This window comes from Hippopotamus amphibius, chromosome 9, assembly GCF_030028045.1.
Source record: "Hippopotamus amphibius kiboko isolate mHipAmp2 chromosome 9, mHipAmp2.hap2, whole genome shotgun sequence".
NCBI lineage: Eukaryota > Metazoa > Chordata > Mammalia > Artiodactyla > Hippopotamidae > Hippopotamus > Hippopotamus amphibius.
In genome coordinates this window covers 109,980,069-109,995,452 of record NC_080194.1, presented here as the reverse complement: position 1 = coordinate 109,995,452, position 15,384 = coordinate 109,980,069, and the positions used below count along the sequence as shown (strand labels likewise).

General features: G+C 47.8%; 1 protein-coding gene across 5 annotated transcripts in view; it reads right to left on the bottom strand.

Moving 5' to 3' along the window:
• The window catches only part of AUTS2 (activator of transcription and developmental regulator AUTS2), a 1,103,682-nt gene that overhangs the window by 74,002 nt on the left and 1,014,296 nt on the right, over positions 1–15,384 (bottom strand). For all 5 annotated transcript variants that reach the window (XM_057695934.1, XM_057695936.1, XM_057695931.1 and 2 more), the window contains one exon: positions 7,944–7,995. In XM_057695934.1, the coding sequence (XP_057551917.1) occupies positions 7,944–7,995 (52 nt within the window). The remainder of the gene's footprint in view (positions 1–7,943; positions 7,996–15,384) is intronic.

Below are 15,384 nucleotides of genomic sequence, written 5' to 3'. Positions count from 1 at the left end.
TGCTTACGTCAATGGTTGCTAGGGAAATGCCCCTGCTGTTAAATCCTGAATTGCTCCTAATAAAACCTGGCTGAAGAGTAACAATCGGTCCACTTACAGGCACAAGAATGGACGTGGAGAGTGGAAATATGCAGACATATATCTTATTAGAAGTGAAGGAAATCAGAGATGTCTAAAGTTGAGCTCCGCTGCAATGCAGTCACCATGATGCTCTTGGCTGCACCTGCTCAGATAACGGTGGGCATCCTGAGATGCCAGGAAGACCTGGATGAGACCCTCCACTGTCAAGGGAAAATTCCTACTAACTTCCAGGGAACACAGAATATCCTGAGATGGCATGGTGGAAAAAGTCTTAGGGACTTGTTCAGGCCAATGAGATGGCTGGAAAGGCCACACACCACAACGAAGCTGAAACTTTAAGAGGTGTTCTATGATTCCGTCTCTACTCTTTTCCTTCTACCAAGGTAACTACCACGATGAGGGCTGCTTCCCCAGCCTGGGTCCCAGAATGAAGACGAGGGGCATCACAGCTGGTCTGTAGCCGACACCTGACACAAGAGCTTTGTTCCCGTAACCTCTGCAGCACAATGTGCCAAAGCAGGTGGACAGAGACCCTCTTCAGCGATGCAGAAGGTCAAAGACGTCCCTCCAGAACAGCCATGCCAGGGCACTGGGTGCTGACTGCGGGACACTGGCAAAGGTTTATAAGAGAAAAGCACGTGGAACATGGCGCCTCTTCGCCCTAAGCTATTCTACTGCACAAAACATTAATTTGTTTGTTTTTGGCGGTATGGCTTGCAGGATCTCGGTTCCCTGACCAGGCACTGAATTCGGGCCACGGCAGTGAACACCCGGAATCCTAACCACTAATCCTAACTCCCAATATTAATTTTTCAACTCCTGGATTTAGTTAATGCTGTGAGGTTTGCTCACACGGGGAATTTTGCACATCACACCCACAGTGACCCGACGGAGCACCCCACTAAGGACTGGCCCCTTCCACTCCTACCCACAGGCTTCAGGAATTGGTGAGAAAGCATTTCTAGGAGGGGAACCAGAAGCACAGCCACTTATGGACAGCTTTCCACGTGGAGGTAAAATGAACCTCCAAACACCAATTAATGGGCCACCTTAGCTAAGCAGGCTTTAGAATGAGCTCTCCCAGTAAGTCCAGGCACCCAGGCAAGAGATGGAAGTCAAGTCTATGTGCGTGGGGTTGGGATGGGGGAGTAGGACAGAATTTCCAAATTCGGGCCCAGGATGTCTTGAGTGAATTCACAAAGTGGGTCCTCCATTGATCTCAACTGAGAGCCACGTCTACTTTTTCAAAGCATAGACTGGGCAAGTAGGTAAAAGACTTTGACGGCTGCCCCAGGCTAAATCAGAGACAGCTGAGCAAAAAGTTCAGGCACCATGAAATTAATAAAATCCCTGTTGCACCCGCTCCACCATAGGTTCAGGAATAAACTGGTAAGAATTCAAAACGCACGGAGGAGATTACTTGAGCGGGAATCAATCGTTTCTCCACTGAAAAATTTTGACATTTCCTTATACAGCATATTCGCTGGATTCATAATTCATTGAAGCTGCTTCCTGAGACTGAGCATTGCTGGGCTTTCTGAGTAACTGAGACAAATTTTGTTTGTTAAATAAATTCCAGGCGAGAGCATATTTGACTTACGCACAGGGAAGGAAAGAATTCTTGTGTAAGCTGCAACACAAAAGAGTTTTATCTTATCTGAGGAACTTATTGCTGCTCGCCTGTGTGTGTTTTACTGCCAAAATAAAATAAATTGAATCAGCTCACACATGATAACATGCTCTTTCCTAACTCATACTAATTGCTTGGCTAATTGATGTTTGTTGAACTTTCTCCATTTCATTGAGTGATTAGGTACAAAGCTAACAGTTGACATCTGTAGGCGCTTAACTGGCGTCTGTAATTACTGTTAATGTTAAATAATTGTTAGTTAATTGGAGTGGTAACTGAGTGAATGGAATCCAGATTGTGAAGCAAAAAGAAACCTAGTTAAATAAACATACATTTTCAGAGAAAACAACATTTTTCTGCCCTTGTCAGAAAGCAGAAATAATCCAGAGGCCATGGGATAGCCACCAGCTTCCTCCATGCAGGAAACGCTCCAGACCTGAGGCTGACCCCACGCACTTGAAAACTGTTACGAGTGAGGCGGCCCTTTGTCACGGAACGGTTCTCATGAGAGACTCTCCAGGACGGAGCTGATGTCTTTTTTATGCCAAGTGTCTACTATGATTGTGGATTACTTTCTGAGACAAGTGAATTCGACGTCACTGCCTAAACGAAGCACTAACTGTGAACGCTAGGAAAAGAAATGCTCAACAACAATTCCGTCTTCTTTGCTAATACTGCCAAGTATGGAGAAAAGCCTTTCCAAGAACAGCAGCTATCAATCAAGAGAGTAAGGGAAGAACTTTTCAGTGGGTTCAAAAAAAAAAAAAAAAAAAAAACACTGGCATGTGACCATCCTACTAAAAGAATGTTACCCTGGAATCTGCTCCAGCTCACGGGGCGCTCAGGATCTGGGGATCTAGCCTACTTTTTTATCTGGAAAAGTGGCACTGCTGTCAAAGTTCTACTCCAAGGACACCATCAAGATCAAATGCTTGGAATATCTTCCACCCCATGAGCTAAAATTCTAGCAACGGATCCAACATTTACCCAGGATTCCCCACCATACTCATGAACAAGGTCAGGGAGACACTAGGTAGCAGCTGATGGAAAAATATCTGGAGGGAAACACTTTCTCACAACATGGAGTATTTTTAGACCCTTTCTGGTGGTTTCACACTAAGAATACAAGGCATCTGTTTCCAAGAATTCTCAAGGAATAAATCTATACAGCATATTCTGTATGTAAGAGTCTGGCTCCTATACGAAGGTCAATTTCCATAACAAAAGGAGCTGATTGCATGTTCTCTGCAGTGTGGAAGCAGGAGGGAAAATCCAGCCACTCACAGACCCTTTGTCTTGAATCAAGCACCAATTACCCTTCAATAGTATTTAATTTCCCACATATCAGATATCTCTATCTTCTAAAGACCCAAGAAAATCTCTGAAACTACAAAAAAGGTCCAGAGAAAGAAAAATAATGAGTGACAGTCCAACTTTCCCTTATGGAGGATTTAAGACACTACAAAAAAAGCAACTAATTTATAGAGGCTGAAGTGAGCTCAGTTTACTCTTCTACACGTGGGGAATGAGCTTTACATCATGTTCTCCTTACAACGAAACCCAAGACACCACAAGGAATTGTAAAATGGTCTCTGTATGTTTATTGCATTGTTTTCAATTACATAGAAAGCACAGAATTATTTTAGGGGAGGGGCCTTGGTGGTAACACAACTCTTACCTTTACTTGTCACCAAACCAAGGAATTCCCCCTTCATATCTAAACTGGAGGAATTAAGTGAGATCATGGCCATGAAAGATTTTGTTCGGTACTCAGTGACTGAACCTCATCCCACCAAGCAACATCTCTAGTAACTTTTTTCTCACCTCATCTCAAATCTCAACCAGTTTTTTAGCCAGGTGTTCTTTCTGCAATGGTGATAAAACCATACTGTCAAAGATAACTAAAGGCCCTACTAATCTGAAGGCGCCAACCTCATCTGTGTCCCATGGAAACCCTCAGTACAAAATTGACCCCAAGAAGAAGTCAGTGTGTCCCCTAGTAGGTCTGGTGGGACCTGGGAAAGGAAAACCAGCCCTGGTCACAGAGAGGTCAAGGTGGCCCCAGTGTTCCATCTGGCACTTATCAATGGTACGTAAGTGTCCACTGGAATCCCCATGGCTGACCTGGGGGAGGGGAGGTGCGGTCCCATCTGGGAGGGTGGGTGACTCCTCCTTTGCCGTATACATTTCAGTAGATGGGGGTCCTCACGGCAGGAGGGGGCACAAATCAGGGCCCTCCATCCTTGCCTGGGTCATTCCGCACCCCAGCTGTTTGGAGACGCACAGCTCTCTCACAGCTAGCTCAGGGCGCCTCTCCTCGGGAGGGCCCGACATTACCACAAGAAAGGTGAAGGCCAGAGAAGAAGTGAGAGAGGGACAGGGTGAAGTACACCTCCTGCCCCCCTCTCATCTGTAACTTGCCTTAGCTGCAGGACAGATCCCGGAAAAGAGGCAATTCAGGGCCGTTTCTCTACACCTCATCTAGAGCATGGACCCACACCAGGGCTGGGACCGCGAACACAGAGAACCCCAGTGAACACCTGACTATTGTTCTCCTCTCTTCCAGACAGGGCTTCCCTTCTTTTCTTTCCTCCGCAGGTAGCTCTGCCCTGGAGCCACTTCAGAGTTTAAAAGAGATTAACACGATTATGGCAGAATGGTCATGTATACTAAGTACTCATTTTCTGCATTTCTGCCTATATTTCAAAGTGGCAAAAACCCCAAGAAGCAGGACCTAGAGTAGGAGAAGAAGGGGAATAAACACTGGCTGGACACAATACATTGACTGATGCGTTAGTTCTCTTTAAGGATAAACAGTCCACAACTTGGGGCACAAATCCTGTTGCTCCTATAGCCGTTCAACCAACTAAATATGGACAAGAACTGAGTCTCTCTCTGTGTGTCTCTGTCTCACTGGGAAAATTAATTTTTTCTTTGGCAGATGGTTGAGTCACAAAGACAGAAGGATTCATAAAATTCCCATGAACATCCCGTAAACATTTAAACACATAAAGATTAAACAAGGCAACCATGACCCTGATTAAAGTTAAACTATCTTTTTTAAGATAGCCCTGCAACTCAGAGGTTCATCTCCCCACCTCTTTCGACAAGCTCAAGTCTCACTGGGCCTGTCGTGTGTACACACAAGCATGCTCCGTTGGATTAATTTGTTTCAAAGTGGGAAATAAAAGGCATCAGAAGGAAGCAATGATATGGAACACCTAAACACACAAATTGTACCAGTCCTCTATTAAATCGGATGGACTCCACAACACAGAGAGAGTCAAAATAAAATCAAATAGGCAGAAGGGATATAAAACATATTCGTGGCACCTACTCTGCCCCTCCTCCCTCACCAACTAAGTGTTTTATCCCCACCAGAGACGTCAGCCCAGACTAGGTTTTGCTACAGACTGAAAATTCTGACCTAAAGAGGCAAAACGACGTACTCCAGCTCACAAGCAGACTGATGGGACTTGAGCCACAGCCCCTGCTGCTTCAGCCGGAGCTGTATCCCCCTGACTGCCCTGCCCGACATCAAAGCTGCGTCCCAGCCTCCCACCACAATCAGCCTGTGGGATTAGCACTGCTCTCCCACAGTGAAATTTTATGGACCAAATCTGCCTGCCACCGGGCTCAGCAGCATAACCTCACCAGCAGCTTAAAGCCACGCTTCTGGAAGGCCAGAGCCCGGTGGGGCTCCTGAGAGGGAGAGGTGATGTGTAGCTTTAAACATCTGGAGGAGGAGGAATACACCTGTCAGCTTCCTTGCACTCTTGTCAGACTGTTCAATAAGCCGAGGCTTTGGAGATTTTCCCAGTGGTGTTTGTTACCTGGTGTAAATTTGCCCTTTCTTACATGGCTTTTTATTGCTCTTGGCTAAGAATACTGGACAGAGACGGGAGACCTGACTTGCAGGCAGGCAGGCCGCTTTGCAGGAGAACTTGAACTTGATGTGCACGAAGCTGACAGTTCCTTGAAGGTCTTGTCAACCATCTATCCAGTAAACACTGCCACTAACCGGAGTAAAAACAGACCCAAAACCCACAAGCACAGAGCAAGACTCTGCACCTGTCTTGAAGCAATTATTGACATTATCACTATACAATGAATCTCTTTTTGAACTTGTTTTCCTGATATTTAGCAGTTTGAATACTAATCCCCTTAACAAAACTGCCCCCATGCTTCTCCCCTCCCCGGCTCCCCCCTTAATCTCTCCTTCTCCAGGGAGGAGGGCGGGTGCTGGATACCAGTCCGTCTACTTTGCAGCACCTGGATTTGCATTGATTCAGGCTCTTGTCATTCATGTTACCAACAGGAATTAGCATAAGGCATTAAGGGGTAACTCTGGAGGAGAAAAGAAAGGCCATTTTGATGGAAATAAGGGGCAAAGGAATAATCTGCCATCAGCTAAGATGCTTATTTGTGTATGGTTTCCCGAGCAAAGCTTAGGAAAAGCCTGTGTTGATTTTAGTGTACACAAAGAAGCCTTAATCCTTTCAAGGCAACTAAATCACCCCCAGAAAAGCAGCTCAGAAGAAAGGCACCCTGTCAGAAGGATGACTATTCACAACCAAATAGATGCCACAAATCACGCTCTGTAAGTAAACAAAAATAAGAATGTGGGAGACGTTTGATTGGAAAGGGCGGGGGGAGCAGGAGGGAAGAGGCAGGGGAATGAGGACCCGCTCTTCATCAATCCCTCCTCCTCGGCCATGAGGGCAGCGGGGCCTGAATGCAGGTCCCAGAGCCACCTCTCCTGCCAGGGCAGATCCCAGAGAGGGGAAACACATTCCAAAGCTTTACAGCGAGCTAGCAAAAGAGAGACACAGCCACGTGGGCCGGAGGTCCTGGGCGAGGGGGTGGGGCGGGGTGCCAAGGAAATACAGAGCACCTCCTTTTGGTGCCCTGTCCTGGCTCAGGCTCCTCTTCCTCCTATTTTGCAGGGATACACGACCATCTACCCAATCTCTTCCCTTGTCAAAATGAGCACTACACAATTACGCATTTTTCTATATGAGCCCTGCACGCTGTGAACTGCAGTGTATCTTCTTTTATTGGGCTTTTAGCATTATGGACAACAAATTTATACAAACTTTCAGTCCATCAAAATATATGATTAAGTATAAAACTGGACTACTCCATTATGCAATAAAAAAAGATAAAACTCAATATGACAATAATTCTGGGAGTAACAGCAATCACACAAGCATGTATACCCCAAAGGAACTCTAAACATAATGTACTATTTAAAATTGCAGTTGGTTCAAATTCTAAAATAATCTGGGAGCTCAAAATAACTGCACTTGGAAAGGTGTCTGACTAACCAGCTAGCTAAAATTCTAGCCAAGGCAATTACAGAATGGCGGGGTGGTTTCAAATTTCACTTCGTGTGGGCCCAACCCTGTTCAAGCTACCCAGGACCCTGCATGTAACACAGAAGGAGATAGGAAGCATACATTCTGTATTTAGCCATTACCATGCAAGCACCTACATCAGGTTCTACAGCAGAGAGGAAGAGATCAAATAGTTTCTATAATTTATACCTTTCAAATTATATACCTTTGCAAAGCCTGTGATTAGAAGAAGCTCCCTTAAATTTCATTATTTCTAGCAATACTGCTACGAATGAAAACTGCCCAGAAACCTATTGGCAGTGATTTAAGATAAGTTTTCCCTTAATGTACTGCTATATCATTAGCCTCTCTTACTCTATATTGCAGTTTGGAAGAAATTAATGGGATAGCATGTATTTAAATTGTGCCCTCTTGCTCATTTATTAACTTTACAGAAAGCCCACAGCAGAGTAAGGCTTGGTTTATGACCATAATGCTGTGAATACTAAACATGCACTGGTTATTAGTGTGCGGTACAAATCAGCTGTTTATCGTTCTCCAACTGCTGGGTAGCTGATAAGTGACAATAAAGTTAAGGCAACTTGAGAACTATCATTCTCCATTACCACTTCCTACATTAAATGAAAGTCACATAGATAGCAGTAATTTCTTAGTCAAATCAATTTAAATAAGGATTCAATGTATTCTTTTAAAATAAACAGTCTGGGGGATGTATCGCCAATGCACACAGATTCTGTCTCAAGCAAAAACACAAATAATGAACCGTAGCACCAGAATGAAAAGGGAATGACTATTGTTCTTTATGCTTTCGTCCCAGGCAACGACAACAGAACGAATAGAAAAATAAGCTGTTGCTCGGATTTAAAGAGTCTTACCTTTGTTTACAATAACAGTATTGAACAGTTTTTCAGAGCTGGCATCGGAGGCCTGCAACACAAGAAAGGGGAAAAAAAACTTTATTGTCGCCATTAATATTGTCGTCACCATCATCATTACTATTATTTTAAATCAATTTCACTACATTTTAGAAAAGCCTGAAAAAAGGAAAGCGGCAGTTTCCCCCGATCCTCCACAAGGTGGTGCTAGTTGACTGTGTGAGCCAGACCTGCAGTGCAGCTATTTGCTGAGGGGGAAATCTGATTTTAAAAACGTATCCTTATTAGACATATTATCTGTGCAAAACATATTTCTATGAGATGATACACAAAGCAATTCAGCTCGTTCGCATAATGATTTTGCAATTTCATTGACAGATCATTATTTTGGAAATGGCACTTTTCTTCATATTTGCAGACATGCCATATTTTTCAATTTTCTCTCACAAACCAGAAATGCCTATTATTTAACGCCAAGCTTCTCCTCACTAAAAAGTGTCGACCAGCAATCCCTGACATTCATTTTTAAAGATTTATCTGATGACCCCAAGATCCCTGTCCCCTGTGATAACCAGGACGACCTTGGTGTTGAAATGAAAGCCAGCTGACCTGTCCAACAACCCGACAACTACACACGCCATCAGCATTATTTCCTTTCCATTTTATAGAAATCATGTCTGCTAATTATTACAGTGGCTCCAGGAAAGTGAAATAAGCCTGTTTAAATAGCAAGAGTAAAGCCAATTTAAATTATACACTAATGTTCTGGAAAATCAACATAAAGTCAGTTTGGAGGAAAATGCTATAATGTTTTAGAAGCACTGTATTTCTAGAACTTGAAAAATTAAAAAATAAACTTAAAAATTAAGCAGCTCCATTATACAGTAATTTGATGATGTATCTGCACTTAAAATGGCTATGTTATATTTACAGTTTTTGTTACCCAACCCTTGTAAAAAAATCACCGATCTTCATACTTTATACGCAAAGATGCATATTTTGACAAAGCAGAGCAAAGAATGGTGAATAAATCTAGAAGAAATATAAGAAACAGCGGGCAGGGGGAACCTGAAATACAACATATTCAGGCTCTGAAGCTGGCTTTTAGGGACAAAGAAGATATTCAATTTAGTCTTTTTGTGTTATGCTGACAAAGATGAGATATTCCTGAATGTTATCTGGAGAACAAGTTCTAGTTCTCAAAGCAACTGATAGAGAAAGACATAAAATATTCTTATTATAACTATTTCCCCCTTTATTTTAATTCTAATCTGCTTACTGTAAGCATGATTCTGAAGATTAATATATCCAGAAAAAAATGAATGCTCAGTATGTGCAAATCAAGTATGGAACCGTATACATTTATACATAAGCAGTTTAAAATAAAATAAATCCTAGATAGATGTTTCCTTTTATTTTGCATGAATAAAAAATATGCCAAGGGCCTTGACATTTTAAACATAATTAAATAAAATTGCATATTATAGAAGCTTTCCATAAAAATAAACCACCAAAAAAGTGCTGCATGGAGGGGGAAACAAGATACATATTAAACAAATCAAGAATATTGAGTTATAGAAGCAAAAATTACAAGAACAGTGTTGTTATTTTGTAATATTGAGATTTCTAGGAACATGAGTTTCCCAGCTAAAAACTTGGAGAGAAAAGCATTTCACCATTCCTTGATGAAAAGTGTCTCTTAGTTCAAATTGGAATAACTATGTTGAATGTTAAATTCATGGCTTAAAGTACAGCTGATATTTTTAAAAGGGAAAAAAAAGCTGTTAAGTAAATCATTTTACCAAAATGAAATAACTCTTGCAGATTTGGGGACCACCTATTAAAATGAGCCCAACTGGCCCAAAGCACTATAGAAACAAAGTAGCATCGATGCAAAAAGCATGAGTAAGGAGAGGAAAAGGTTCCTGATCCAGCTTTTATTTGCACTTGGGGGTGTGTTTTAGAGAGAGAGAGAGAGAGAGAGAGAGAGAGAGAGAGATCAAACAGGACAGAGGTGTAGGTGAAGAGGCCCTCTGGCTGTCCTGCACACCCTCCTTGGGGCTGCCACCCTTGTCAGCTCCACTGGGCTCCACACCATATTCTCAAGTAGCCAGTTAAGTGATCCTTATGTCTGAAGCGAACTTAGAGGATGTGATTACTATGATGCCAACCAGTAAGTTATTAAGGAAATGAGTCTGACAGGATATTCAGAGTGACTGAGGAGTAATGCTCTCTAATAAAAGCTTTTCCAGCCCTTTAATTTTCTGATACATGTCACAAAGCCGTTTTGTAACTGGGAAGGGGGTGGGGTGGGGTGGGGGGAATCTCAAAAAGGCCTCCATGGAAAAACACCGAAAAGAAAATGACAGCAATGGGATTTAAGCTAATCATAAAATGATGTAGAGCCCCTTTTCTCCCATCCAGGTGGTTCCAGCTACCCCTTTTCTCCCACCCAGGTGGTTCCCGCTATGGCGGACCACTGTCCCGAAAAGTCAGAAAAAGAGCTTCTCAGCCAAAGTCTTAAGCAGGAACTACAAGGAAATTCTTTGCTTTTTCTGTATGAACTTTCAAATTCGACTTGTGCTTTAAAGCATTTCTGCAAATTCGTGGTTTCTTGGATCTTAATCTTTGGGATGCTTTCTTTTTTCTTTGTTTTTTAGGAAAAAGTCTGCAATTCCTTCTATGACCTGGACCATTTTCCTAGCTGATTTAAAAAAAAAAAAAAAAAAAAGAAAGAAATCAGGGACGACTAATGGAAACATGGTGAGCCAAGAGTTAGCTGGCGAGCACAGCTTTTCCTTCTGCCCTGTTTTAACACGGGGGCACCTTTACATACTAAAGAGCTTTAGATTTTGTTCGCCATTTCTCTTCATCCCCCTCACTCGATTTTGGAGGGTGAGGGCGTGAAGTGGCTGCATCTAAAAATCATACAAAAAAACAAAGCTCCTTTTTGGCTGCTTTTTATTTGGAGGGAGGTGGAACCAGATTTTTCTTTTTTTTTTTTTAAACACTGAAAAATTACTAGACGCCGTAGTTGGTGTTTAAAGAAAAGTTAAACAAGTCAAACAGATAGAAAAAAGGAACAAGAGAATGAGGAGAACGAATAGAAGCCTTCCAAGCAGACACGGGTGGGACGCGGCCGCTCGGGTTCGAGGTCCACCTTAATCCCCTTCTGCCGCGGACCCCGGGGACGGCCCTCCGCACCCGCGCCCTCACCCGCAGCCGCACGAGGGGCCTTCCGCCAAGGACAGAGAAACCTCCTCGAAACTTAAGCGCGAGTTCTTTCCCCAACTGCCGCGATCACGAGCCCAGGTCTCCTTCCGCTTCGCTTGGCACCGCGTGCGGGCCAGGATCCCGACCTCGGCGCGGGGACGCGCTGCCCCGGGAACCCACAGCGAGCGCAGCGCCAAGGTCTCCAGCCCGAGCCGGAGGCGGGCGGAGCCCCTCGGGGCGGGTGGCGCCGGGGCGGCTCCGGTCCCCGGGCACGACCGCACAGCTCCGGCCGCCCGCGCCCGGCGGGCCGGGGCTGGAAAGTACAAAGGCGGGCGACCGGGCCGAGGAGGGCGGGCAGAAGGGAGGAGGGGGGGGGTGTGTGGCGGCGGGGGCTCGGGCGCGCCAGACGCGAGGAGCCCGCCCCCGCCACCCCTGTCCACCCGCCCGGCCGCCGCAACAAAAGACCCCCGACCCGCCGCCTCCCTTCCGACCGCGGGCGGCGAGCGAGGCGGCCGCGCCCCCGGGGCTGCATTACCTGGTCGCAAAGGGTTAAGCGGTCCTGTCAGCCCCAAGTTCATGGTTTGGTTCCTGAGCGAGGCTCCCGATGGGGGGGAATCGTCAGAGACCAGGGGGAAAACCAGCCGAACACGGAGAGAAAACGCCCAACTCCGAGCGGGCTCGGTCCGCGCCAGTCTCTCCTTTCCAGGCGAGAGTCTCAAAGCGGGTGCACGCGAACCAAATCCGTCCGAGCGGCAGCTCCGGGGCGGCCGAGCGACATCCAGCGTGGCCGAGGCCGGGCGGGCGGCGGGCGGCCGGGAGGGAGCGCCCGGCCCGCGCTCGCCCGCTGCCTCCCGGCTGCTCCCGCGGCGCGCGGGGCCGGCCGGGCACGGCGGGGACTCGAGGGGCGTCCCGGGCGGGCGGGCGAGGCGGAGAGGAGCGGCCCGAGCCGCGGCCGCGGCGCGCGGAGCTAAGAGCGAGGCGGCGGCGGCGGCGACAGGACAAAGGAGACCATGTGCGGAGGGGAGGAGGGAGAGGGAGGAGGAGGAGGAGGAGGGCGCGCGGCGGCGGCGGCAGCGGCGGCTTCTCCCCGGCGGCCGCCTCGGGCTCCCCGACTGCCCTCCCGCCTCTCCAGCAGCGCCGCGGGCCGACCGCTCCGGGTCCCGCCGCCGCCGCCGCCGCCGCCGCGGCGCTGGAGGAGACGCTCCGGGAGTCTTTATTCGGGGCCGATCTCGCCGGCGCGCGGCGCGGGCGGCGCTGCAGCGTCCGGGGCGCCGGGCGGGCTGCGCGGGGCCCGCGGCGCCTCCCGGCCGGAGCTCGCGGGCGGGAAGCGGCCGGGGCTGGCTCGGCTCCGGCCCGCGCTCCGCTCGCGGGCGCCTGCCTCTCCCGCCGGCTCGCCGCTCAAGTGAACTCCATCGGCGGCCGGCGCCGGCGCCGCGGGCTCCCTGGCTGGACGGGTGGCGGCAGGGGACGGCGGCGGCACAGGGGCCCCTGGCTCCGGACTTGGCTCCCCGGCTGCGCCGAGCGCGCCTGCTCCAGACGCTCGCAGCTCTCGGAGCGGGACTTCCTCGGAGCGCCGAGCCCGAGCCCGAGCCCCAGCCGCCGGTGCCGCCGCCCCTCCTCCGTCCCGCCCCGCGCGCCCCGCCCCGCGCGCCCCGCCCCTCGCCGCCCCTCCTCTCGGCCCCGGCGCCGGGGCGGCCCCGCGGGGGCGCAGTCCCTGGGTGCGACCTCGACAGCTGTCGCTCCCCCCGCGGCTCGGGCCCTAGGTCCCCACGGCCGCCTTCCCAGCGGGCTGGCAGGCGCGGCGGGACCTGCAGCGCTCCGCGCCCTCCCCGCAGTTGTCGCTCCCAGTGCTGCGCCGCGGCAGGGAAAGGCCACTAGGCCCGCAGGCTGGGCTTGAATCGCCACTAGGCCGGTCACATCTGCAAAGAACAGGCTCTCGGGAGGTTGTGAGGGCTCAATGAGAAAGTGATGTATGTAAACTGCCGGGCACATAGTAGGTGCTCAATACAAGAGTAATAAGTACACAGTTGAAAATGGAGGAGGAGGGTCTGGGTCTGGTATTAGATAAGAAAAGCCTTAATCCAACCTTATCCCCACCTGATCAAAGGCTGAATGCAGTTTGTTAGGTCTCAAGGATAACAGTGTATGAACTGGCCTGTTACAAATCCCCCCACCCCTTAGTCTTCAAATCCACTGACATTTACACACCTCCCGTTGACAAAAGCGGAGCTGGTTGCGACCGTCAGATGTGGGGAAAGGATGAAAGCAATGCCACAGCCTCACTAAATGCGAAGCAATTAGTATCATCCTAACATGTATCCTCATTGTGTTTTCTAGCACCCACTGCAGCTCCTGGAAGCGGGGCGGGGTGGTGCTGAATGACCACAAACTTGGCCCCCGGTGGGTTCCCCTGAGCAACACAATCCCATCACAGCACCAAAGCTCTCTTCTGTCCAGTACGGTGGGCCCCTGGGCAGAATTCTGGCCTCCTTACTCACTGTCCCAACCACAGAGGCCCTGAAAGAGTACCAGCCCATATATGGGGGCGAGGAGACCCTCTGCAAACACTGGAGTTTTCATTCCACCCCTGCAGCTTGGCAGGCACCCTCCTTGGTGCACTGGAAACGCTGCTGAGATCTTCCCAGCACAAGGCACAAGGCAAAAAGGCCTAGGTGGCAACAGGGAGGGTTCTAGGGCAGAGGAGGCACACTAGGGTGGGTAAGAGCTCCTGATTTCCCTTCAGTGCCACTGTCACCTGGAGTACAGCTGGGAAGAGGAAAGGGACGGGGCTGGAGAGATGTAAACCACATACAAATGACATGGAGACTGGTTTCGAGCAATAATGTCCATTCCTCACCTCTTTGAAGTTGAACATCCATCACTGTTTGATTTCATGGCACTCCTGAAAAACCTCTCAAGGGGAAAAAAGTGGGTGCTTGCTGTATGGCATAATTTTTTCCCCTTTAACTTCCAAATACAATTAATTTTGGAAATAAGAGGTGCACGTGCTCGTGCTCTCTCTCTTGCTCCATAACACCCCCACCCCAAAATGGTAGCATTATGTGGTGTCTCTAAAAAAAATTTTTTTTTTTAGAGATAGGTAATAGAGATGTTTCTCTACTGACTCCCAGAGAAATCAGAAGAAAAGGTGCCTCAGAAGGTGTGAGTTTGGAGCTGGATTTTCCAATTGCTTACAAGATGTCTCAAAAACCAGTGAGGCCCTCGAGCTGGGGGTGGGGTGTTCATTCTGAAGCTGTTTCTACAATACCAAGGTAGCTCAAAGGCAAACATTACATTTTCAAGAAAAGACATTTAAATGTTGTTTCTTTTGGAGCAAAATGGGACAGTTTTATCTTGTTTGCTAATAAAAATGAGTATTACCAGGAAGAAATTGCCAGAGCTCCTACCAGGTCCTCTACAGGGTAAACTGAGACACACAAAAACATAGGCTACTTGGTTAACCAACTTAAACCACCACTTAGCCCTCTGAAGTGCTGTCATCAGGCAGCACTGCTGACACTTGCCACGCCTTGCATGAGATTGTCATCTCTGATTATCAGGGATTAGAGCTCAGATGAAAGCCTGGGACAGATCTGCATGTGTCTCTGTATCTTGATTATCTGTAATCTGGAGGAATGCAGAACCACCAGGAGCTGAGCCTCTAGAACAGCCTCTGCACCACTGCATCCATATCCAGCCCCCCTGTACCCCGCTGGCACCCCCCGCCCTGCCACAGTCCTTGCCGCCACTTTGCTTCACTTCTCAGCCTCTCACCTGACACACAAGTCCATTCTAACTGGGTTCCAAGTTGCTCTATTCCCCCTCCTTTCTGGCAGGAAGCAATGTCAAAATTGGAAGGGAGTAGCTATAGGAAAGCATCAGAAGTAGAAAGAAGGTAGAAAGAAAAGAAAGATCGTCCATACACTGGGTGGCTGGATCCTGGTCAGAGATCGGACTGGCAAGAATCTAGAAGATTATGTTTTTTTTTTTTTTTCCTTGAGAAATTTAGCTTCCCTTTATTGGAATTTTAATCTACAGATTACAAAGTAAAGGCTGGCAGCCACTGTCTGTTATATTTAGAAGGTTTAACATACTAAGCACTAATGGCTTCTTAATATCAACTTTAGCCTCTGAACCAGATCTAAGAAGGGCACCTCTTACAAAGGGGAGGCCCTAACAAGAAGCAGGTAGTAAGAATATGGATTCAATGGTCTTTCTAGTGTTAGAT